Raw genomic sequence first — 23,790 nt, forward strand, 5'->3', positions numbered from 1 at the left:
CCCGCAGGAGGGAAGGCACTGCGGCAGGGGCTGTTCGGGGCACAACCACCAACCCCGAGCCCCGGCTCAGCCCTCCCCCGCGCCCCCGGCGGGGCCATCTCCCCTTCCAGGGGCAGCCCCTCCAGGGCGCCCCCTCGCCGCCGCCGGCCCCGGTCCCGCCCCGCCGGCCACCGCGGCGGCAGCGCGCTCCCGCTCCGGGGGGGGCGGCCGGGGCCGGCCCCCGCCCTGCCTCCCCGCCCGCCCCGCCGCCGACGGGGCCGCGGCGCCCCGCGCGCCCGGCATGCGGCCGGCGGCGGGGTGCCGGCTGCTGGCAGGAGCCCGGGGGCAGGCGGGCGGGGAGGTGGTCTCCCGCCGCCGCCGCGGCTCGGCGCCGCCGCCGCGGCTGGGATTAGGCTCCCGCTCGGCTGCGATGCGGAGCGGCGGGGCCGGCGCGGCGGGGCCCAGCGGGAGGGCGCGGGGCGCCGCCGGGCACTAGGCGGGCGGCGGGCGCGGAGCCGCCGGAGCTCTCCAGGGTGCTGGGGCGCCGCCCGCCCGCGGGGAGCCGCGTCGCCGTCCTCGCCCGCCGCGCCGCGCCGCGGAGCCCCGCCGATGCCTCGGACACGACCGCTCCAGGGCTCCGCGGCGCCTCCGAGCAGCATGGCCCGGATTAGGTACCTCCGAGCGGCCGTCTCGGGATTTTATCTGTGGGAAGCCGCGGTACTGCTCAGGTGAGTTGTCTTCCTGGGGAAGCAAAGGCAGCCCCGCTGGTTTTCTCGGGCGGCTGAAATGCCTGGGACTCGCGAAAGAGTGGCCGCGGTCACTGCCTTTCTCACCGCTAATGCCCGGCTACCTTCGGCAGCCAGACTGCGGGCACGGAAACTAAATGCGTGGGGTCCACGCTTTGCGAATGACTTTGTAACATTGCTTTGCCTCGGATTTGATTTTGCATTTTGCAAACCAAAGGCCGGGCATTTCCTTCACCTGTTCAGTTAGGGTTTCCCCTGTTTGATCTGTGCTGTATCACTGTTTTTAGCAGGAAAGGTAACATGAAAATTCTTCAGGTGCAAAGTGTCTATATGTAAAAGTTAGAGAAGATAAGCTGAATTGGAAATATATAGACTTATTTATTACTATCAGTTCTTTCCAGTAAAAGGCAAAACAGGGATTGTGTTAGGTCAGAGAATACTTATACAGAAACAGAAAAACGATAGCTGAGTGAACAGAGGATATGGTCTACAGAATTTCCCTCAAGAGGGAAAGCATTTGCCATACCACTGGCAGTCTAGGATTTGTATTACGAACGATAGCAACATATCCATAAATCATGACCTGAGTAGAAGACTGAGGTTCATACGGCTTTTTCTACTTTCTGCCCAGCACACTTTTTATAGCTAAAGTAATGGTATGATATCAATGCAAGCATTCTTTTAATATATAGGTCTAAAAGCATGGTGATAGCAGGCTAAAATAAACTTGAATCCTCTGTTTAAAGGCAAGGGGGAAACTCAAAAAGAAAAATGAGACATGTAAAGAAGCGGACTTCAATGTCATCATGTATTCGCTGCTGATGCAGAGTTAACCATGCTTGTTATCAACAAACGTTCTAGCTCTGTATCACAATAAACAGACTGTGGCATATAACATGACAATGCCAGACTATTTTAAGAATCACATTGCTACTTGACAAAGATAAAAAAGGAAATTTACATTTGAAAAGTGGTTCTCCAGAGAGAGTTTGGGGATTATACATGGAAGGGATTTATAACCACAAAGTTAAAACAGTAGCATGTAGTGCCCCACAATGATGGCACACTTCACAGGTGCTCACAGGTTCGTAGCAAATCTTTCCTTTTTTAAGTTAGTTTAATGATCGGTTTTGTAACAACATATATAATGTAAATAGTTTATAATGTGATTTTATTGTAATTGTGCCAAAAGAGATTTTAAGAAACTGGGTCACATGGTATGGGATTAATTGACACTGGGAGGAAAGTGTAAATGCACATATATTACAGTTCAAATTTTCCAGTTGCATTGAGTATTTAATGTTCAGAGTAGATGACCAAACCCCTGTGTAGTGTAGGCAATACAAGCTATTATTATTCTATTTCAATGTACTTATAGAACTTATTTTTCCTCTGCATATTATTTAATTGCCATCCTACTGTTGAATGATTTATCCTTTATTTTAATGATATAAAACCACGTCTTATGTTCCAAGGGGGGGGGGGGAAGTGACAAAGTCACTTTTGGAAAGCATACGTGTACTTTGCATTACATAATTCTGGACTAACATTTAATTGTTTCAAAATGTATACAGGCATCTTATTTTGCATGCATTCAAATTATTCTGTTCAATGTCTAAATAACTGTTGAATTGCAATAGCTTTCTGCTCTTAAATTGTCATTTCATCACAATGAACACGGTTAGTGTGCACAAGGACTATGTAGTCTGAGAAAGACTTCAGAAAGCTGCTCAGAATCTACGTAAGTCTTTGATATATACCTCAATATAGAGACTGCTGGTGACTTTAGCTCTAGCAATAATACCTGAGTCAGTTTGAGGCACACAGGAGTGCTCTCCATGCTTTAAAATGGAAAAAGTGTTAAAAAAAAAAAAAAAGGTTAAAATATTAAAACTTGTAAAATTCCCAAGCTTTCTGGGGCCATTAATTCTAGTTCATTTCCAGCTTAAGCCTTGTGAAATTTAGCAACATTAGAGCAAAGGGAACAGGGAACAGTAGGAAGCTGCTTCCACTCTGTAAGACACACAGACTCCAGCCTTAACACCTGTATAACACCCTCAGTGAGGAGATGGATGTGCTGTGAATTTCTAGGAACAACCAAACGTTAAGAGTTTCACTTGCTTAAACATTGTGGAAAAAATAATGTATCTTCTCTTACATCATGCAACATTAAAACTTTTCTGCTCTTCATTACCAAGCACTCAAGGCTGTGTGAGGAACCTAACAGGAAGAACCTTCAATTCTCGTCCAACAGCCTGGAGGGTGTTTAAAGTGATTGTTTAAATTATATGCCAGTGAAGATAGACTTTTACTTTTATTTTCAGTACAGATCAAATGAAAACAAAAAAAAGGATTTTTTTTTTTTTCAGTATAAAGTCACAGGCTTGCTGCTTTAATGAGCAGAGTCTCTGGATTGGCATGCTTCACAAGAGGAAACTGCACCTGATTATTTTTTTTTTTTAATAATAATTTTTCATCCCACTTCTAAAGGCTCTTCAAATTGAAATGACTGAAACAAGATGTATATTGGTCATAGTAGGATCTAATTATTAATTTGATTTCTGAAAGACACCACAGAAAAAAATGCTGTTAATAGTCTTTCATAATATTGCACACGTTTGTACTACTATGTCTTAGATTAATAGCATACTTTTGGTAATATATTCAGAGATTTTAGACATGAAAACAAAGGGTTTAAGCACATAGCACTCTATTATGTTTTCAGTGATATATTTGAGGACTAGGAGAAGAGCTATCATCAGACCCAAAATAAAAAAAAAATTATTTATTAATGACTGCCAGGCCAAGCCCCTGTGTGATATTAAGAAGAGGGTAGAGATGTAAAAATGAGGGTAAAAGCTAGGGAAAATAATTTAATGGAGCCTAAAAATAACTGTAATTCATTACCTAAGAAGGAAAATAAACACTTCTAAGATATGGTTTGAAGTGATAATAATCTCTAAGACTGAGTATTCCTCTGTTTTCCTTAAAGTAACAGTGTTAACAAAAATTCCTCTGGATTTGCCTAGATTCTAAGAGCAAAATCGTATTTGTAGAGTCAACATGAAGATCATATTTGTGAGTCAAACAGTTTTATGACAGCCCTCGAACTTGCAAGGGCACCAGCCCAGCTCTGTTAGAACTGCACTGCCAGGGACTGTCCAGGGACTCTGCTTTCTCCTTAAAGAGTACAGTATAGGTATTTTATATGTAGCCCTGTGTATGGGGAAAACAGAGGATGAAAAGGTAGGTGGCACTGTGGAAATGCAAAATAGATTCTCCCTATATGATATTTCTTTAGATATCCGTATTAGCATAGACCAAGAATCAAGCTATGATTAGGTTATTGCCTCTTGTTCGATTGACTGCCCAGTTGGCCTTATATTGAAGGAAACAGTATCACAGAGACAGCCAACTGCACTTAGAGACAAGATTCTTGTGGGAAAAAACCCTCCATGCAACTTAGCTTTGGGGCATGTCTGAGCTCACAGTTAACTGATTTTGAAATTATTCTTCCATTGCACTGCAAATTGATTTCAGATTAATAGCTTTAAGAAGCAGAAGTCAATATTCTTTAAGCCAGCATTAGTTCCTCCAAATAATGAAAGAGAAAAAAACCAGCAGCTAAAAAATACTAAATCAACATATCTTTACAAATATCTTTGAAAATAAAGATTTTTCAGATGTTCTGATAAGACTTCAGTAGCTTATTAATATGTTAAGAATTATACCTACAATACTATTCAAGAAATAAAAGTGTCTGTTAAAATCAGGATGTGAATAAAATAGTGTGTGAAAGAAAATGTAGTAATTCAAGATGAGCGCACTAAGGCACAGTACCTTTCCTCAGCAGCCCAGACTCAATTTGAAAAGATAGTTTCTGTGCGATAAATCAGTCGATGGACTCCAGGTCCTAATGAAAAAGATTTGATATGTCTCAGGGAGCTGCAAGGGAAGGGAAGGTGAGCTGGGAGTTCAGATTCACAGCAAAGCAGGCAGGAGCAGGGTCCTACCAACAACGTTTGCAGTCCCATGGAACCTGTGCAGGGGCAGAACAGATCCAGTCCAAACACTAGTTCAGACTGCCAGGCACAGTCGGTAGTGATGAACTAGGTCCAAGGTCAAGCCAAAAAGTCAGGTCAGCAGATCAGGTTGAGGATCAGAATGAGGAAGGTACAAGGCTGGGTGAAGGTGTACTTGCACAGAGACCGAGGGCATCCCCCCAGCACTCCTGAGGGAGAAAAAAAAAAGAAAAAAAAAAAAAAGAAAAAGAAAAAAGAGAAAAGAGAAAAAGAAAAAAAAGAAGAAAAAGAAGAAGCAAAGAAAGAAAAAATTTAAAAAACCAGCTCCTGAGAGAAGAGGGGTGAACCCCTGCTGAGGCTTCTACAGCTTTTTATCAAACAGCTCTGCTTCAAAGCTAGGCTGCTGCATTATCAGAGCTGGCGCTGAGCCCGGGTAGCCAAGCCCCTGGCATAAAGGAAATGTGTGCAGGGTGCTTATAAAATGTCAAAGGGAGAGAATCAGGGTTCCCTTGTAGGATGTACCCATGAGCAGGCATTGTGCCTTCCAAAACTCAGACAAAAAGGAAGTGGGGGTTTTTGTGACTGAGAATATGTAATTCAAATTCCCTCATGTTTCAGCTATACCAGTGAAAACACCGAAATCCCTTTGAACCAAATATAAGTTTTGTCACGAGTATGAATTTGATCAGAACTTTTACTATCCATTCTTTATTTCTATAAAAAATACATTTTTGTAAGTGACTACCATGTTTATAATTTTGAGAAAGAATTCTGTGCAGATTTTTGAGTTTATAATGTTATAAACTGTGAGAAAATGAAATAACAAAGAAATTTCCATTAAAAACATGATTCTTTCGATTCTTACTGTGCTACTGACATTTTCTTACTTTTCAGCCTCTCCTAATTCGTTCCTAGCCAATTGATGCTAACAACAACTGAAAGCAAGTAATATTGTGAGATAAGCGCTGTGCTTCTGTATGATGAAAAATGTAATAGCTCCTCTATCAGATTAGTCTTGTCCAGCTATCCTAGAAATCATGACAATTAGAGAAAATGAAAATTTTTATAAGATTAGAGCTTCTTCTTTTAATAGATTTAGAATGCAAGCTTCAAATGACCTTACTGAGCGTTATGTAATAATATCTATAGGGAATGATTCCCGCAAATCAGCTTTTCTCAAGTAATGAACAATGAAGAGCCCTTCTGTGTGACGTTGCATCTTCTCCTTTTTATTGCTTTTCCTACTGATCTTCATGATGTTTATTGGAAGAATCAGTAAAAGGAGATAGGAACTAAAAAGGAGCATTTTTTCTTTCACTGATATGTAGGCATTGTGAACAGATCAAGCAAAAGGCACTGTTTTGAGGATGAGTATCAACCATCAGCAGAAAGGGAACATCCCAGAGAGCAGGGAAGGACACAGCTAGAAACTATGTCTAACATGAAGGCAAGAATCTTTGAGACTGTACTTTTTTCTAGCACAGACCATAATCCATTATTTTTTATGGCTTCCGAAGCAATGTGATCCTTCCTGACTGATGTCTTTAGGTGCTGTGTCAATGCAAATGCTAAGTAGTGCAAGTGAAAAGAAAGAATGGAGGGGAAAAGTATAAAAATAGACAGCATGTAGTTATAAAAGTATAAAAGAATGCATTTTGTTATTACTCTTCCAGTCAGCTGTCTAATGAATTGCTCCAACATTATTCGACAGCAACCAGGGTAATAATACTTGGTGTACATTGCAGTGGACTTTCTACATAACGAACACTTTCTATATAATTTCCCTATACCACATACTATCCTGTTATTCCTCTAGCCCTACCACAGATGTACAAAATGAGCAGGGACAGAGGGGAGAGTCAGGACTATTTCCAGGTAGGAACTTCCCTAAGGAAGATCAGTCCTCTTCAATCTTGTTATTACCAAAGTTTCTATTTGGTGACATGGAATATTAGTGAAATGCAGTTTCCAGGGGAAGCAGCTTGAGACCACAGAAAATGTAGAAAAGTTCCAAGAAGTCTCTTCCAAGCTAATCATGTGGTCACCAATGGGGCTGCTGAGAGTGGAGCTGCACAAGTAGTGGGGCTGCTGTCTGATACAAACCAACGGCCACAGGAAAAAGCAAGCCAGCAGATTAGCCTGAGACTGTTTCAGTGAAACAATCAAGTGAGTAGAAAGCAAACACAGGAGTACTAAATTATCTCAAACTGTGAGGTTGAATTAATTGCTATTAACCTGTATGTGATTCTTACAGCTAAAACTAATTTAGGAAGGGTATCATAAGCAAAATCAGTACAGCTATGAAATTTAAAAAAGAAAACTAGTTCTTTACTCTTCCTGATTAAAACTCAAGCTGCAGTTACAGCTACATAACCTTCTGCCTTAAGATTTTGCCCTTTGTTGCATTCCATCTTTGATATAAAATATATATTAAAATATCTTTGATATCACAATAAATAATATTGGAATATGCTATCTATATACCCATCTCACCATTGCCCAAGGTTTCATGTACTATGTACAGTTTGCGTAAGACACCACTATGTCTAGAACATATCTCCAATTTCTTATAAAATAATTTTTTCTCCCTTTCAAAATTTTGAAAGGTAAAATATGAGCCCAATGTAATCCTAAATAGCATCTCCGAGGATCCACAGGTACCAGAGTATGTAATTTCCAGGATGACTTGGCTGTTTGCAAATTTGTATTATTTTTACCAACGATTAACTTTAATTAACTTTAATTTCACAATTAACCACTCAGCAGAAATGCCTAGTAAATACAATTATACCAGCATGGTTCTTCAGAAGGTTGAGATTTTTTAACAGTATTATTTCTTTACATCCAGTGGGTGACTGCAGAGCTTAGGGACTTTTTTGGTGAAAAGTTAGTTTATAATGGTCTGGGATACAGCGGGAGCTGATTATTAAAAAGATCCTGAGTTTTTGTCCTGCTAAGGCTTTTAATTTCATAAAGTTTTCCAAACTGCACTGTCATCTGTTAGCTCCAGTAATGCACAGGAGTGACCGTACTCTGGGCACATGTAGGCTAAGACATATTCATCTGCAGGGACCAGCTGAACTTCCAGTTATGTGAGCAACATACCTGCTGCCTAAGGGTGCCCTACTAAATAAATAAAATAAAGGTCACAAACTGGTAACTTGCTGGTAAAAGCAGGGTAAAACTTTTCATTTTTTGAAGGGAAAAATAAAAATTTTGAAATCAATCATTACTAAAGCACTGACTTCACGCAGCTAAATTATGGCTAAATAGAGTATTCCAAGGTAAATGTTAATTCTGTGTCTAAGCATCTATGTAACACCTCCAAGAAGGGATGCACGTGTGAGTGATGTTTTCCCTGATGCTATCAGGTCAGATCATTACCTCTGACTTAGTGGTATTAGAACTAAAATCAAAGTAGGCAGATTTCAGCATCACATCTGGAGTACATCCCATAAAAGACTTTTTTTGAATCATAGTGGGTTTTTTCATTGCTTTGCCTATCAGAAAGAACGCTTTATGCAAAGTTTTGGAGGGGTTTTGTTGTTTGGTTTTTTTTTTTTTGGGGGGGGGAAGGAAGCAGATTTATCACAGTTTTCTTTAACTCTTAATTTGCAAGAATTAAAGTAAAATGAACTATCTCCTGTTTTCCTTCAGTTCTTGCACACCGAAGAGTGTATACTGCAACTTTTTAATGCACAGTCAATATGAAATGCACCCACTTGTGACAGTAGTACATGATTACAAAAAGTACAGTGGAGTACTGGAATTAAAAAAGCTATCTGAAACCAGTTTTCATAGAATCACAGAATGATTTGGGTTGAAGGGACCTCAAAGATCATCTAGTTCCAACCCCCCTGCCATGGGCAGGGACACCCTCCACTAGACCACGTTGCCCAAAGCCCCATCCAACCTGGCCTTGAACACTTCCAGGGATGGGGCATCCACAACCTCTCTGGGCAACCTGTGCCAGTGTCTCACCACTCTAACAGTAAAGAATTTCCTTCTAACATCTAATCTAAATCGACCCTCCTTCAGCTTGAACCCATGACCCCTTGTTCTGTCACTACACTCCCTGATAAACAGTCCCCCACCATCTTTCCTGTAGGCCCCTTTGGGTACTGGAAGGCCGCAATTAGATCTCCCCGGAGCCTTCTCTTCTCCAGGCTGAACAACCCCAACTCTCTCAGCCTGTCCTCATAGGAGAGGTGCTCCAGCCCTCTGATCAGCTTCGTGGCCCTCCTCTGGACTCGCTCCAACAGCTCCATGTCTCTCCTGTACTGGGGCTCCCAGAGCTGGACGCGGTAGTCCAGTTTTTCCATATATCCATTAAAATTTTACCTCCAAAATTCCAAAATTCTAACACCGTGTAAATGAACTCTAAGAACATATCTATGTCTTTAACTATTTTTGTTGTTGCTGTACACAGATCTTTGGATGTACGAGTACTCAAATTTTCATCTGTAATCAAAATGTGAGCACAAATGCACTTGTTCAGATTCTCTAGGTAATGGTTAACAGAATGACCTCTTCCCTCCTTTTTAACAGTGATGACTCCTTCGGGACATGAAGTGTCTTGCACATAATAAAGAGCAGAACACATTCGGTCATGGTCTTTCCTTCACCCAGCATATTTCCATTTGTTTATACGAAGCTTAGAAGACTCAGATGATAATTAAGGGGGTACTGGACACATGGCATAAGCAAGACTACTGTAGCAAAGACAAAGCACGTATCTGAGGGCAAGTTTAAACACCGCTTTCTGAGTGTGAAAGAGAATGTGTATATGTGTAGTGGACCAGGATAATTTTAGTGGAAACATGAAAGGCTAGCAGCACTGTTTTTTAACCTTCACACTATTTTCTCTGACTTACTCAGTAAGGAATATGCTTCAGTGCATGCATTAGGAAAACTGGGTTCTGTCATTATGTGGCATGAATCTGCCACTCTATCATCACCCTGAAGCTCAACCCTGTTTTTCCTTAAAGAAAGTCTCATATTGAATCATTATCGTGTTGATTCTAGGTAGAATTAACAAAAAGTAAAAAAATTAGTTAACCCATTTATCTCATGTAAATTAACGCAGCTGGCTGAACATCACCATTCCTGTCTCACAGAAAATTCCAAAGCTCTGAAAAGATTTTATTGCTTTTTCAATGCATAAAAGGAATTTTAAGTTGCAGAAAGCTGGAAAAAAATCTGTGGGAGAGATGTTCAGAGAATTTTTTGAAAATTAGAACCCGAGACCCCACCTTCAGTACCCATTGACATTAGAAAACTGATTGTGGCTGCCAGAATAGAAAGGACACTGGACAATACTCCACCCAAGCCTGCCAGCATTTCATTAAAACAACATTGAAATAGATATGGTTCTGCAAAAACCTATTTCAAGAAATCAGTATTTTTCCAACTAGAACTATTTTGTCTTAATTGAAAATTCTTAATCAATTGTAATAACACAGTATCTACACTATAATTAGCTGACTAATCAAAATAAACTATTTAATGAGAAATGTTTTGGGAAAGAACTTTGTATAGCACTGAGTTCTATTTACCGATAAGTCTTGACTTGTTTGGGCTGTAGTCCTGCTTGTTGAAATGCTTTATTTTAAGGTGAGCAACTCTTCAGGCTATATTCAGCTTTTCTTTAACTAAACTTATATCTTAACCAACTTATTTTGGAGAAAAAGTCTCATCTTCTAAACAGCCATCTGACATGCTCACTGAAGATGCAGGACAACACTGTTGTACTGATACAAGCAGAGCTTCCCTAAGGCAAATGGAATAGTTTTTAATTGAATTGTGCTTCAGTCCTCACAAACCCTGGGGTTTTAATTCAAAATCAAATTTTTATCTAGTTTTGATAAACCCCAACCCTGTCATTCTATTATAATATTTTCTGTGAAGATTTTTATAAATACAAAAATAATTGTTTGAGAAGAAACATACCAAAGAAAGAACCCCACTTTTCAGATTCAGTTACAGTTTTCAACTCATAAAAGTGGATTTTAAAGCAAAACAAGGCAATTGAAGAACAGAAGACTTATGACATTCTAAATGGTCATTAATTATGATTACGATAAATATCTTTTTTCTACAGATGCACACTTCAGTGGACACTGTTCCTGTTTCTATTGAGCGAGAGTAGAGCAACCTAGTGGATGCAAAGTAAGCTTATGGGGCAATGCCACAACAATCGTAAGAAATCTAGGCAGTGAATTAGAACTAGAAAACACAGTAATGTGCAGATCTACAATTTAAAGGACATTTTGGGATACATTCAAAATACAGGATCAACCAAGCAGCTATAATTCTGTTTTCAGTATTCACAGGTTGTTCCTAGATTTGGGAAGAGTTTGCCTTGGAAAACAATAGTTTGCAGTTTTTAGCCAGGTGGAACTCTCATTTTAATTAATTCTCCTTTCAATCTAGTGTTGCCTCATTGACATCAGTTGAATCACTATTCATTATAGTGGTGAAAGACATCAGCCAGTTCCTGCACAAGTTCAATTGGTTAGAGGAATTATTCATTAATCACAAAAATAAATGTAATTGTTCAGCTCTGACATGCTTTTATAGAAGGATATCTGGTGTTATAAAAGATAATAGTCTGAAATTATTTTACTTGGTCATTTTGCAATCTATCCATTACTCCAATAACTTCTCTCCATTACTCAATGAATAGACTGTCATTGCTTAGCCCCAGCCAGCAGCTGAGCACCATGGGGCCACTCGCTCACTCCACCCCCCTCAGTGGGATGGGGAAGAGAATCGGAAAAAAAAGGTAAAATTCTTGGGTTGGGATAGAGACAGTTTAGTAGTACACCAAAGGAAGAGGAAAATAACAACAATACTAATAAAAGAATATACAAAGTGGGTGATACACAACGCAATTTGTTCACCGCCTGGAAAATGATGCCCAGCCTGTCCCCAAGCAACATCCCCTCCTCCCCGACCATCCTCCCCCTTATATGCTGAGCATGACATCATATGTTATGGAATATCCCTTTGGCTAGTTTGAGTCACCTGTCCTGGCTGTGTCCCCTCCCAACTCCTTGTGAAAATCGACTCTATCCCTGCCAAAAAACAGACATAGACAAATTAGTCTTTATAGTGAGATAGGAATGCAAGTTGAGACTACTATAAATTAGTAATTTACAGTTTCTATTTTCAAAGATATTCCATTCATTTTAGCCAAGTATTACCTGTCTAAAAAAAAAACCCAAACAGTTAATTGAATTTTGGGAAGATCTGACTATCTTTAAATCAAAAAGTTGTCAAAAACTCAACCCATGCAGTAGGTCTTTGGAAGAGTGACAGATTTCAGCATTTGAATATTTGAAACATTCTCTGCTCCTTGTATAGCTTTTTGAGTCAGCTTTTCAACGTAGGGTGAATACATTAAGAAACAGCAAGAAACTAAGACCTGAGTTTAGAACATACATAAAATTAAGGTATACAACAGGTACAGAAAACTAGTAAGGAAGTAGGTGCTTCTGGGAAAGCAATGAACAAATTACTCAGATTAGAGTCATAATTCATAAAATGTCTTAAGAAAATTCACATGTTGCATGGCTGAAATTGGCAACAATAAACTTGTCTTAAACAAGAAAGCAAAATTAGAGGGACACCTGTAGTTTATTGAATCCATATCTTAAGCTAGAAAGCCATGCCCATAGGATTATGAAGAATACTGACGAATCAGTTTTCTTCCTTTACCCCAAGAGATTTTTATTTTTCCCTAAAGGGGGGTGTGTGGGTGTGTGTGTATTAAAGCATTGATCGTATGTATACGTACAGAGTCACAAGCAAAACCAAGTACATACCAATTTAGCCTCATCTAGAATATAAAGCCCTTTGACCTGTAGAATGGTGATCAGGGCAGAGTGACTTAATCAGAAGACTTATAACCCCATTATTCTCTATTTTTTCTCTCTGTTAAGAAAATCTGAAACACTCCACAGCAATCGAAAGCTTTTTTAAACCATAGTACATAAAGTAAATAAGCTATAAACATTATATCATTTTACTTCCATGACAAACAGGACTGGAGGAAGACTATAGGGCTGGAGGAATTCTCAATTGTATTAATAAAAGGGAAGAAAATATGACACCATAAAGGTATCGGGAACATCATAACAAAATGCTTGTAAACATTACCTAACCTACAAAGAGCACTAAAATGCAATGTTACTTCAGTCATTGAAACAGAAAAATGGAATTTTTCCAAATCTGAAAGAAAAAACATTTTTAATAGTTGCATTGACATGCAATCACATATATTTTTCATGTAGTGTTAATTTCTAACCACTAAAATAATAAAGAATGGCTAATTAGTGATCTTAAAATGGAAATTTATTGTTTGTTGCACATAAAAATTGTTAGTTTGGCTGAAAATGTGTCCTAGTGTAACTCTACTTATCTCTGCAGTATTATATTGAAAAATTAATCTAACCATTTGAACTTATTCAAAATAAGAGGATAAAAGGGCAACTAGAAAAATCTAAACTTGTGGAAAATCTAACCTGTCACAGAAAATATTTAAAATTCTCCTGAGGATTTTTCTTAGAAAACACCTCTTTAAAACCTTGCTGATACAATGCTGCTTCTCCTGTTAGTTGAAGTGACAGTCTTTTATCTAGCAAACATGAGTTTAGAGTGCTTCTCTCTGATGTGATAAAATTATTATTATTATCTAAAACATTGCAGGATATGAAAATTTGCCTTTTCATTGCATTTGTAACTGACAACCTCATGACCTACAACAAATAAATTTCATCTTTAATTAGCAAGCAACACATTATTGTCAGTTTTAACAGAAATAATAGCAAAAACATTTGGAATCTCGGATTTATTTGAGACATCGCAAGCTTAATTCTTTCTCCTTCATTTGCTGTCTTCGGGTTTAGTACATGTCACCCTCTTCAACTACTCTTTCACCATTGGAAACTCACTTTGTTGGGTTTGGGGTTTTTGTTTTGGTTTGTTTTTTGGTTTTTTGGTTTTTTGGTTCCTCAGAATGAAATTAATTTATTCACAAATAGAGCTCAAGTAGAATTGTTTTTGTGCTAGAATAGAAAGGAGTTGGAAGGAAGTTATCTCCTTGCTTTAACCTTAAAGTGTAGAAGAAGGTAATGTTACCTAATTCAGGCATCTAAACTAGGAGTTCAGTTACCCTGGGTTCACAATGTAGATAATATGAAGAGACTGAGTTCTTCCAAAAGATAATTCAGAGAAGGAGCTGAATTTTGAGTCTTCCTCAGAAGAAACTCTTTCTCTGTGAGCTAGAATGGGACAGCAGTGACAGCCGATTCTGTATGTCATTTTCTGGACTGGATCCACGTAGCTGTTGTCCTCTGACACAGCTCCTGGCTTTTCAGAATGGCCCTGGATTTTCATGAATCAATACTGCTGATGAATGGCCTCCAATAAGAGAAGTCTTTTTATCTTCTGTTTTCTGTGAAAGGATTTTAATTTGCAGTAAAGTGAAGAGATTGCCTTAAAATTTTATTGCCATTTTAAAAAATATTTCCTTTAAACATTTATTCCTCCCTTCTGAGCTCCCAGTCCACAATATTTGCCTCATCTGCAAGGCTTTCAAAAGTTAAAATTGTTTATTGAAAGAAAAAGGAGAGAATTGCATTTCTGTTCTGACACAGCTATCTCAGGTAACCAGTTTAAACACATCACACCTCAGAAGAACATCTGTGTCATGCTACTTGACTGAGAAATTTTAATGAGAAATGTTGCAAAAATTTGGAAAAAAACTAGGAAACAGCTTTATCCACAAAAATCAAATTAATTAGTATTAATTAGTATTGTCTATGCTTTACATTGACTTTTTTTAAAAAATTGAAAGCAGGTTTTATCTTTCTGAAAGAGCAGGATTTATTATTTTTGTTCAAACATGGAAAACACATTCATTTGAATCGTCACACTTGTTAACATTTCTGGGGTTTTGGTTTAAGCTGTCATATTCTGGAATATTCTTCTGTCAAAAAGGTATTTTTGTCAGGTTTATGGTCACTGGGAATAACGTGTGCAAATTCTACATACTGTAAACTCTGATGTTTTTAGTTATTTTCCAATAGTAATTAATAGTTCAGATAATTAGAGACGCTCCCTTTACGAAAAAATCCTATGCTTTGACCTCTTCAAATATAATGTCCATTTTCCCCATTAATTGTACCAAATACTGTTATTAAGAGATCCATATTACACAGAAGAGGGTTTAAATACTGTCTTCATACCACAAAATCTTATTGTCACAATTTTCAAAATGTAATTGACATCATCTATTTGAGGATCATTTCGTTTTAGCAGACCTTGTTAATTACATGGGTATACTGAATAATTTTTGTTTTAAAATTGATGAATTCTATCACCATTACTTACAGAATCAAGGGAAGTAATCATGAGATTAATTCACTTAACCATTATTGGTGAACCAGTGAATAAGTACAAATTCAGATTAATTTACTGAAATGCTTTTGTGTATTGATGTTTGTGAGTTGCAACGAGTGCATATTGGCTGGCTGCAGTTTTAGCTTTCCTTATGAGTGTGTAATTAATTTCCTTCAGCTTCTCTGCAAGGCTTTTTAATGTAAAGTGCATTAAAAACATTCAAGCATCAGCTGGAGAGAATAGACTACAAACACAAGATCCAATTGCTCCAGGGGTTTGGCCACACTTGCTGTCTTAGAGAATAAGCTAAGTAATGAAATGAAAGAGCTATTGGACCATCATAATGCACGCAAAGCATCCTGTAACAGCTCTGTGGTAAGCATTGTAAGATGAAATACAAAACTGCTACCTCTCTGAATGGCTAAAATGGATTGTGTTTGAGAAGAAATAATTTAGGATCAGATGAGAAAAATTACCAAACCAAATACGACAGTATCTTGGTGTTAATACAAGATTTTCAAGATAAAATGCATAGGTAGTTTAACTATGGAAGGAAGAAAATGAACAACCATCTAATTCAAAGATTTTTGAATTGTATTCAAAAGTAAGTTAGTGAGGCTCTGGAGACTACTCTCAGAATCACTTGGATAAATTAGGGGATTGTTGTAACTTGGACTTGGAAACTTCTCTCTGGGAAGTTTCCAGTGGAAGGTATCATTACAGCACACCATACTGTGTCATCTGTAGCAGCAACAAACTGGGAAGAGTCAGCTGTCCTGGTTTCAGCTGGGATAGAGTTAACTTTCTTCGTAGCAGCTGGTATAGTGCTGTGGATTGGATGTAGGATGAGAATAATGTTGATAACACACTGATGATATAGTTGTTGCTAAGTCAAGGACTTTTCAGCTTCTCCTGCCCTGCCAGTGAGAAGGCTGGGAGAGCACAAAAAGCTGGTAGGGGACACAGCCAGGACAGCTGACCCCAACTGGCCAAAGGGATATTCCATACCATATGACATCGCGCTCCGTATATAAACTCAGGGAACTGGCTGGGAGGGAGGGCTGCTCAGGGACTGGCTGGGCATCGCTCAGGGAGTGGTAAGCAATTATATTGTGCATCACTTGTTTTGTATATTCTTTTGTTGTTGTTGTTGTTATTGGTTGATTTCTTCCCTTTCAGTCCTATTAAACTGTCTTTAACCCACAATCTTTACTTTTTTTTTTTTTTTTAATTCCAAATTTTCTTCCCCATCCTACTGGGCGGGGGGCAGGGGTGAACTTATGGCTATGTGGTGTTTAGCTTCCTGCCAGGTTAAACCACATCAGCAAATGGTGTAAGATGTAATTTCTTCCTTCACATTTTCTCTATACTGTTCTTATTAAGTTCTTCTGGAGGGCTACAACCTTGCTTCTACAAAGGTTGACAATAGCCCATTACTTCTTTTCTTCAATATTTTCAAATAAATAGGTATTCTTTTAAGGCTGAAACAACACACTGAAAGCAATTTCTAAGAACCCATCTTAAAGATGAAAAGTTCAAAAGAGAGAGGAGAAATCAGTGAAAAACAGTACTTTCTGTAGAACACAAATGATACAAAAGTCTCAAAGGCAGTATGATTGAAATTATTTTGGAAAATACACCTTTTAAAATAAAGCATATATAAAGCACTTTCATTTGGAATGTTCCTTTCCGGTATTTGTGCTTTGGTAAAAATGTGCAGAGGTTTGGGGCAGATAGAAAAGAGACAGTTTATGAGTAGGAATACAGTGGGTCTTCAAAAAAACATGAGAAAGCTTTAGCTTTGTAACTTTAAATGTTTTAGAGAACGAAACATTTGTGGAGATTGTGAAATTCCCTTTGAAGAGTTTTTCTCAAGCATTTTCTTTTGGAGAAAGGGAAGAGAGTGAGGTTTTCTCTCACAAACATGCCTACTTTAAATAGACATTTCAGGAGCACAGATTCATGACCCATGCTTTCTCTTGCTATCTAAATTGCCAGCTGCTGGATGAGATCGCCCATTTAAATTCTGTAGATGTTGGTGCTCTGACTGCATAGCTGTGATGATAACTATATATTTTTTCAAAGTTCTGTAGTAGTAATTATTTTTAATGCATGAATGAATCAATAATAATGTAAACATATCCTCAGCAGAGGGATCAGAAAAGAACTGAGTCCCATCACCTGCAATCATAGTTATACATGTCACAGCACCCTAATATCCTTACCCAGCTCCATCTTGAAACACACAGGGATTTTCTATCTCTACTCAAAGTGCTAAACTATTCCTGAACTGAAGTGTTTCAGTGGTTGAAAGCCTTTTAATTTATGATCTAAATTTATCCCTGGTCTCTTCACATCCATTAGCTTTCATGACAATGCTATCATTTAGCTTAAAATTCTTTCCTCTTTGCAGGTGCATTGCATAGATAGAACATTAGCTCATTTTTTCCTAGTAGTGGTCAATCTCTGATTTTTTAAGCTGCCTTTGTTTATGGGCAGCTCAAGTGCAGTTTCTGTTATGGAGCTTAATTCCATACTGTGCAAGGAGCTGATGCTCGTACAACTGCTGGGTAGTAACTCAAACACCCAGCTGTGAAAGGAATTGAGCAAAGTGGGCCAAGATTACCACATGTAACCTGCAACCCAGATTACAGGTTACAGTACAGGCAACTGCAAGCCTGCAACCCAGCCCCAGGATAGAAGGACCCTGAGAAGACATAATTTTCCACTTTGAACTACGCCCATTGCTTCCCTTCCTTAAGGTTTTCAAGTCCATTAAGTGTCTTTTGGCAATCTGAAGATTTCTGCATGAGATTTGTAATGTCTACTCTGAATTTGCCTGCTTTTCTATATATCATATGTTATTCCTTTTCACCAAGCTAGCCATATATGAAACAATACCTCACATTTTGCTAAATTGTTTCTTCCAGAAAGCTGTACTGTCTTGGCTGGTACAGTTTAATCTTCTGTTGCGTTACCTTTATTAAACTGTGTGCATAAATTCCCATTTGAATGTCTGTCTCTCATTGATTTTTCTTATGCCTTTCTTCTTTAGATAAATGGCTGGTATTTTCTGCCCCTTTGAGATATTTATACACTTCAATCATGTTATTTTTCAATCTTTTTTTTCATAAACTAAGCAAATTGAGCTCTTAATGTCTCTTACTTTAAGAAAACTTCCCTAACTGTCCGATCATGGTTTACTGGCTTTGTTCAGTACCTTTCCTAATGCTGTAATGTCCATTTAAAGAATTTGATGCAATGTCCCAGAACTGGTCTCATCAATATCATATAAAATAATAAGTGACCTTCATGCTTCTACTCACTCATTCACACAGTCTTTCCACACCACTGGATAACACAGTAGTGCAGTGAGAACTTTACCACAACATCGCTGACTTGTTCAACACGAATTCTGAATCCTTCTTCAGACTCACTGCTTTCTCCAATTCTGCCCACATTCCCAATTCATATATCTCTTCATATCCTTCCTCTGTCTTTTTTAACTGTTTGTGTTGGGTTTGCGTGGCAGGGTTTTGGTAGCGGGGGCGGGGGGGCTACAGGGGTGGCTTCTGTGAGAAGCTGCTAGAAGCTCCCCCTGTGTCTGATAGAGCCAATGCCAGCCGGCTCCAAGACGGGCCCGCCGCTGGCCAAGGCCAAGCCAATCAGCGCCTCTGTGATAACATATTTAAGAAGGGAAAAACAACTTATGGAGAGCTTTTGCAGCCGGAGAGAGGAGTGAGAAGATGTAAGAAACTCTGCAGACACCAAGGTCAGTGCAGAAGGAGGGGGAGGAGGTGCTCCAGGCGCTGGAGCAGAGATCCCCCTGCAGCCCGTGGTGAAGGCCATGGTGAAGCAGGCTGTCCCCCTGCAGCCCATGGAGGAAGGATGAGGGGGTGTAGAGATTCCACCTGCAGCCCACGGAGGACCCCACGCTGGAGCAGGTGGAGGCACCTGAAGGAGGCTGTGGCCTGTGGGAGGCCCATGCTGGAGCAAGCTCCTGGCAGGACCTGTGGCCCCGTGGAGAGAGGAGCCCACACCAGGGCAGGTTTGCTGGCAGGACTTGTGACCCCATGGGGGACCCACGTTGGAGTAGTTTGCTCCTGAAGGTCTGCACCCCATGGAAGAGACCACGCTGGAGAAGTTCATGAAGGACTGTCTCCCATGAGAGGAACTCCATGTTGGAGCAGGGGAATGATGAGAGGAGTCCTCCCCCTGAGGATGAAGAAGCGGCAGAAACACCGTGTGATGAACTGACCGTAACCCCCACTCCCCGTCCCTCGGTGCTGCTGAGGGGGGGGCGGAGGTTGAAGCCGAGAGTGAAGTTGAGCCCGGGAAGATGGGAGGGGTGGGGGGAGGTGTTTTAAGAGTTGATTTTATTTCTCATTCTTCTACTCTGTTTTGCTTAGTAATAAATTAGATGAATTTTCTCTCTAAGTTCAGTCTGTTTTGCTCATGACGATGATTAGTGAGTGATTAGATCAGATGTTAGAAAGAAATTCTTTACTGTTAGAGTGGTGAGGCACTGGAACAGGTTGCCCAGAGAGGTTGTGGAGACCCCATTCCTGGAATTGTTTAAGACCAGGTTGGATGAGGCTTTGGGCAACCTGGTCTAGTGGAGGGTGTCCCTGCCCATGGCAGGGGAGTTGGAACTAAATGATCTTTGAGGTCCCTTCCAACCCAAACCATTCTATGATTCTATGATTCTATGATTCTATCTCTCCCTGTCCTTATCTTGACCCATAAGCTTTTCATTATACCTTTTCTCCCCTGTCTAGTGAATGAAGGGAGTGATAGAGCTGCTCTGGTGGGCACCTGGCCCCCAGCCAGGGTCAACCCACCACACTGTTCTACTTAAATTGACTGAATTTAAGAAATAGGTTATTTTCTTGCCCTCATCAATATTTATATCTGTGATTTTTTTTTCCCAATTCTTAGTTTCATTCATCAATGATTTCGTATTTTCTTTCCAGATCATAGATGGCAGTGCTGAATGCCATTGTTACTACAACTCCCTACAGTAGCTTTTTGTCTAGAATTTAGGATGTGGGTGCTGATCTAGAGAAGCTGCATCTTGGCTGTGCTGGGCTGCTTCTTACTCTCTAACATATATATTCCAATGTAAATGTCCTCAGCTTGACCTAAGAGTTTCTGACTGAAATATGACTGTTGGTAGGTCATGCACTCTCACAGACCTGTGATTCAGGATGTTTTCATCTCTCACCTCTCCTCAGATTTTAGGTGAACACTGATTTGACAGACAGACTAGACCAAAGTAGTAAGGAGACAGGAGTAATTATCATCCTGGTGATTCTAATTTTCTGTTCATGCTTGGTTTTGTATAAGATCTTATTTGGAACAGAAATTCTTACCCTAATTTTTGATGGTGTAAATTCAGCCTGTCACAGATGATTTTTTGAATACATCGTTTGACAACTTTCTCCATTTTTTTCTTGATTTTTGTCCTTTATTTTTGTTAACAAATTTCATTTTAATTGCTTGGCAAGGCTTAATTTACATTGAAAAGAAGTTCAGGACACATTCAGGAAAGTGAAATAAAGTACTGCTTTAAGTCTGAAACTGGAAAATCTTCTAACTGTTAGTAATATTTACCAATAGCCCACAGGACCAAGACAGAATCACTACCAGGGCTTGCATTTTTGTTGGTAACTTTTCCTGGTAAAATATGAATAGACCAGAAAAGTGGGAGCTTATGACCTCTCTCCAATAGACTTCAGCAATGGGAAGCCTTTGCTGCCTCTACCTGTGAACAAAAATGTACAGCTTTCCTTCTCGGTAATTTAAAGTTGCACGATGACTTTATGCTAATCACAAAGTCTATTGTAGCTTACTTCTGAATGCACCACAGGATAAAAGTTTTGCTGATATTAAGTTCTTAAAATTCTGCCTGTTAGAAAATGCATGGACAAATTCTTTAAAAAACTGCAACAGGCCAGAGTAAATTCCCTCTAGAGGTGTGCAAAGCCATTCCTGGACTTATGCAATAGTTGTGATGAAGGAGGAAGCAATGTGCATTAGCACTAAAAGGAGCTAAATTCATACTCCATGAAAGGAGTGTAACTTTCTCTCACCACTTAGCCGTTTTTCAGATGTGACGTACAATAAAACTGAAGAATCCTTACCATGCAGGATTCATTTTTATGTTAATTTGCAAACAGAAATGCCATACTTTGCCAGGTAGGCTTTCCTAAAATCCACTGTCTTGCTCATATTTACTACATTACCAAGTCTTGCTCCTTGTTAACAAGAAGAGTATTCCACAAGTCAGCTCAGACAGATAAAAGTATTATTTGCCCAGCAGTGTTCTTGAAATACATGTTTTCGATTAAAGGTACTCAGTAACACACCAAGCTGAGAAAAAAGGAAAACATTCCTTGAAGAAATATTTAGTTACAAGTTATAGCTGATATCTAAAATAAAACTTGCGTATACAAAATGTATTAACTATGCTGAATACATTGCTTTCAGAAGGAGGTGATAAAATAATTCAAAATATTCTGAGACTTTTAACTGGCTAATGAAAGCAAATATTAATGATGCTATCATACAAAAGGGTAAATGCCACTTAGAGAAAATCCATAGTCACAGCAATTACTATTTTTCCCATTCAGTATTAGTTACTTTAATTTCAAAGTACTTGATTCCATGACAGCATTTAAAAGCAACAAGTAAAAGTACAATAAAGATAGATTTAGAAAAAAGTGCAGAGAAGTGAAAAAAGGACAAACAAGTTCTCCAGTCAGAGAAAGTGATCAATATTGAAGCTAACAATGGGCCTTTCAATATTTGTGTTCTGGAGAATTTATTTATATCCAGAATAAAAATATAGGAGATATATATCCTGTAGTGTAGGAATTCTACATACCTTATAGAATAGAAATATAACTTGCTTATACAATAGTATAAGACAGAAATCTAAGTGAGATATATATATACACATATATACAGTGTATATGTGTTGTATGCATATACACAGTAACCTGATTCTCCCGGCTTGCAAATAGATAAAATCCAACAAAGTGTAGTTGGACTCTCGTATTTTATTTCTTTTATAAAAACATATGATGTTTTACAGAAATATCAATGACTATGAGTTGCAATAATGTGATGAATTATATATATTCAGAATGATTGATAATGAAAATGATGCCGTTGTTAGGATAATTTCAAATTGAACTAGGAAAAGAATATGTTAAGCACTTACCTTCTCACAAAGGGAAATACATTCTCCAGCTACGGGAAGAAAAAAAGAACTAGGTTAGCTACTGAAGGAGACTAAAGAAGCATTTTTACTGAAAGGTAATACTGAAAGAGATACCAAAGTATTCAGAACAATTTAGAAATATCCAACAATTTAGAAATGTATGAACAATATAGAAATATGCAAATCAACTTACACATATAATAGAATAAACACTAGATAAGCAAATAAGCAGGATTAATTTTTAACTGTCTGGTTTCAGTTAATATTATAATTAAAAGACTTAATTGCTGGTTTTAATTAAAATATGAGTAAAAATATGAGTTTCTACGTTCATATTCTGTGCGTGTCCAAATTTGTAACAAACAAGACTTATTATGAAATAATATTTAAGATATTAAATCTAAATTTCAAATTTGAAGACAGATTTTTAGCACACATTCTAAATGGAAGTTACCATAAAACTGTAACTTTTCATGACCTGAGTAACACAGTCTTGGGAGGAAAAAAATAACATTCCCAGTCTGCTCGTAACATGGCATCTGCATACACACATCCCTGTATGGAATTTTGCCATTTGGGAACTCCATCCATTGTTAATAAGCAAAGTTCAGCACAGGTTTTTTAGGAGTTAGAAAATTCCTGAGGGGTTTATATTATTCCTTGTGTTTATTGCTAAACAAAGGCATATTTAAGCACTTCTAAAAGAGTGAATTGGCATTAATAGGAGACAATGCAGTGGGTAAGTAAAAAAGACGGACATCCTTCTGCAATAGAATTTTGACTAGAAGTGATCACAAACTGGAAAAGCTCTTTACCTTTTCTGAGACTCCAAAAGCCACGAATGGTTTTAGTTGCACTGTGTATCACAATGTTACTAACAAATTTTATTTAGGTATACATTTACTGATTGGTATTGGTTGTATGCTGATTGTATTGGTTTTTCCATGTGTTGGCCAGCACTCGAGTAAGAGTTCTACAACAATAAAGACCTTTTCTTTGGGTCCTCATGGCTGATTGCAGTGCCAATACTCCTCTCTTAGCATGTGCAGAGCACACTTCAGAATGTCAGTGGGAGTTCTGCATACATATGGAGAGGAGGCTATAGGAGATGACATTTGCCATGTGGCCCTGAGATGAAAATTTTGCCCTAAGATAGTTCCTTCAGTGAGTTGTGGGGTTTTTGCCATGGCAGCAGTCACTTTTGTTTTAACAGAAAACGAACGTCTAAGACCTCTAAGAATACCATTTGCCAAGAGACAGATATGTTGAATTATGTTTCAATATCAACATAAAACATTGGCTGAACAAAAACTGGTGGTAGTACTATTCTATGAAAGACCCTTACTACATTTGTTGGGTTTTTTTCTGATCTAGGCTTCTGTTACACCACATCCAGTTAAATAGACCAATCTTA

The 23,790-nt window shown here is 38.8% G+C and overlaps 1 protein-coding gene across 2 annotated transcripts in view; it reads left to right on the forward strand.

Annotated features, from left to right (window-relative positions):
• The first annotated feature begins 218 nt into the window (after positions 1-218).
• Positions 219-23,790, forward strand: part of GLRA3 (glycine receptor alpha 3) — a 90,204-nt gene continuing 66,632 nt past the window's right edge. For both annotated transcript variants that reach the window (XM_054823940.1, XM_054823941.1), the window contains exon 1: positions 219-707. In XM_054823940.1, coding sequence (XP_054679915.1) covers positions 589-707 — 119 coding nt within the window. In that variant the 5' untranslated portion in view covers positions 219-588. The remainder of the gene's footprint in view (positions 708-23,790) is intronic.

This window comes from Grus americana, chromosome 4, assembly GCF_028858705.1.
Source record: "Grus americana isolate bGruAme1 chromosome 4, bGruAme1.mat, whole genome shotgun sequence".
NCBI lineage: Eukaryota > Metazoa > Chordata > Aves > Gruiformes > Gruidae > Grus > Grus americana.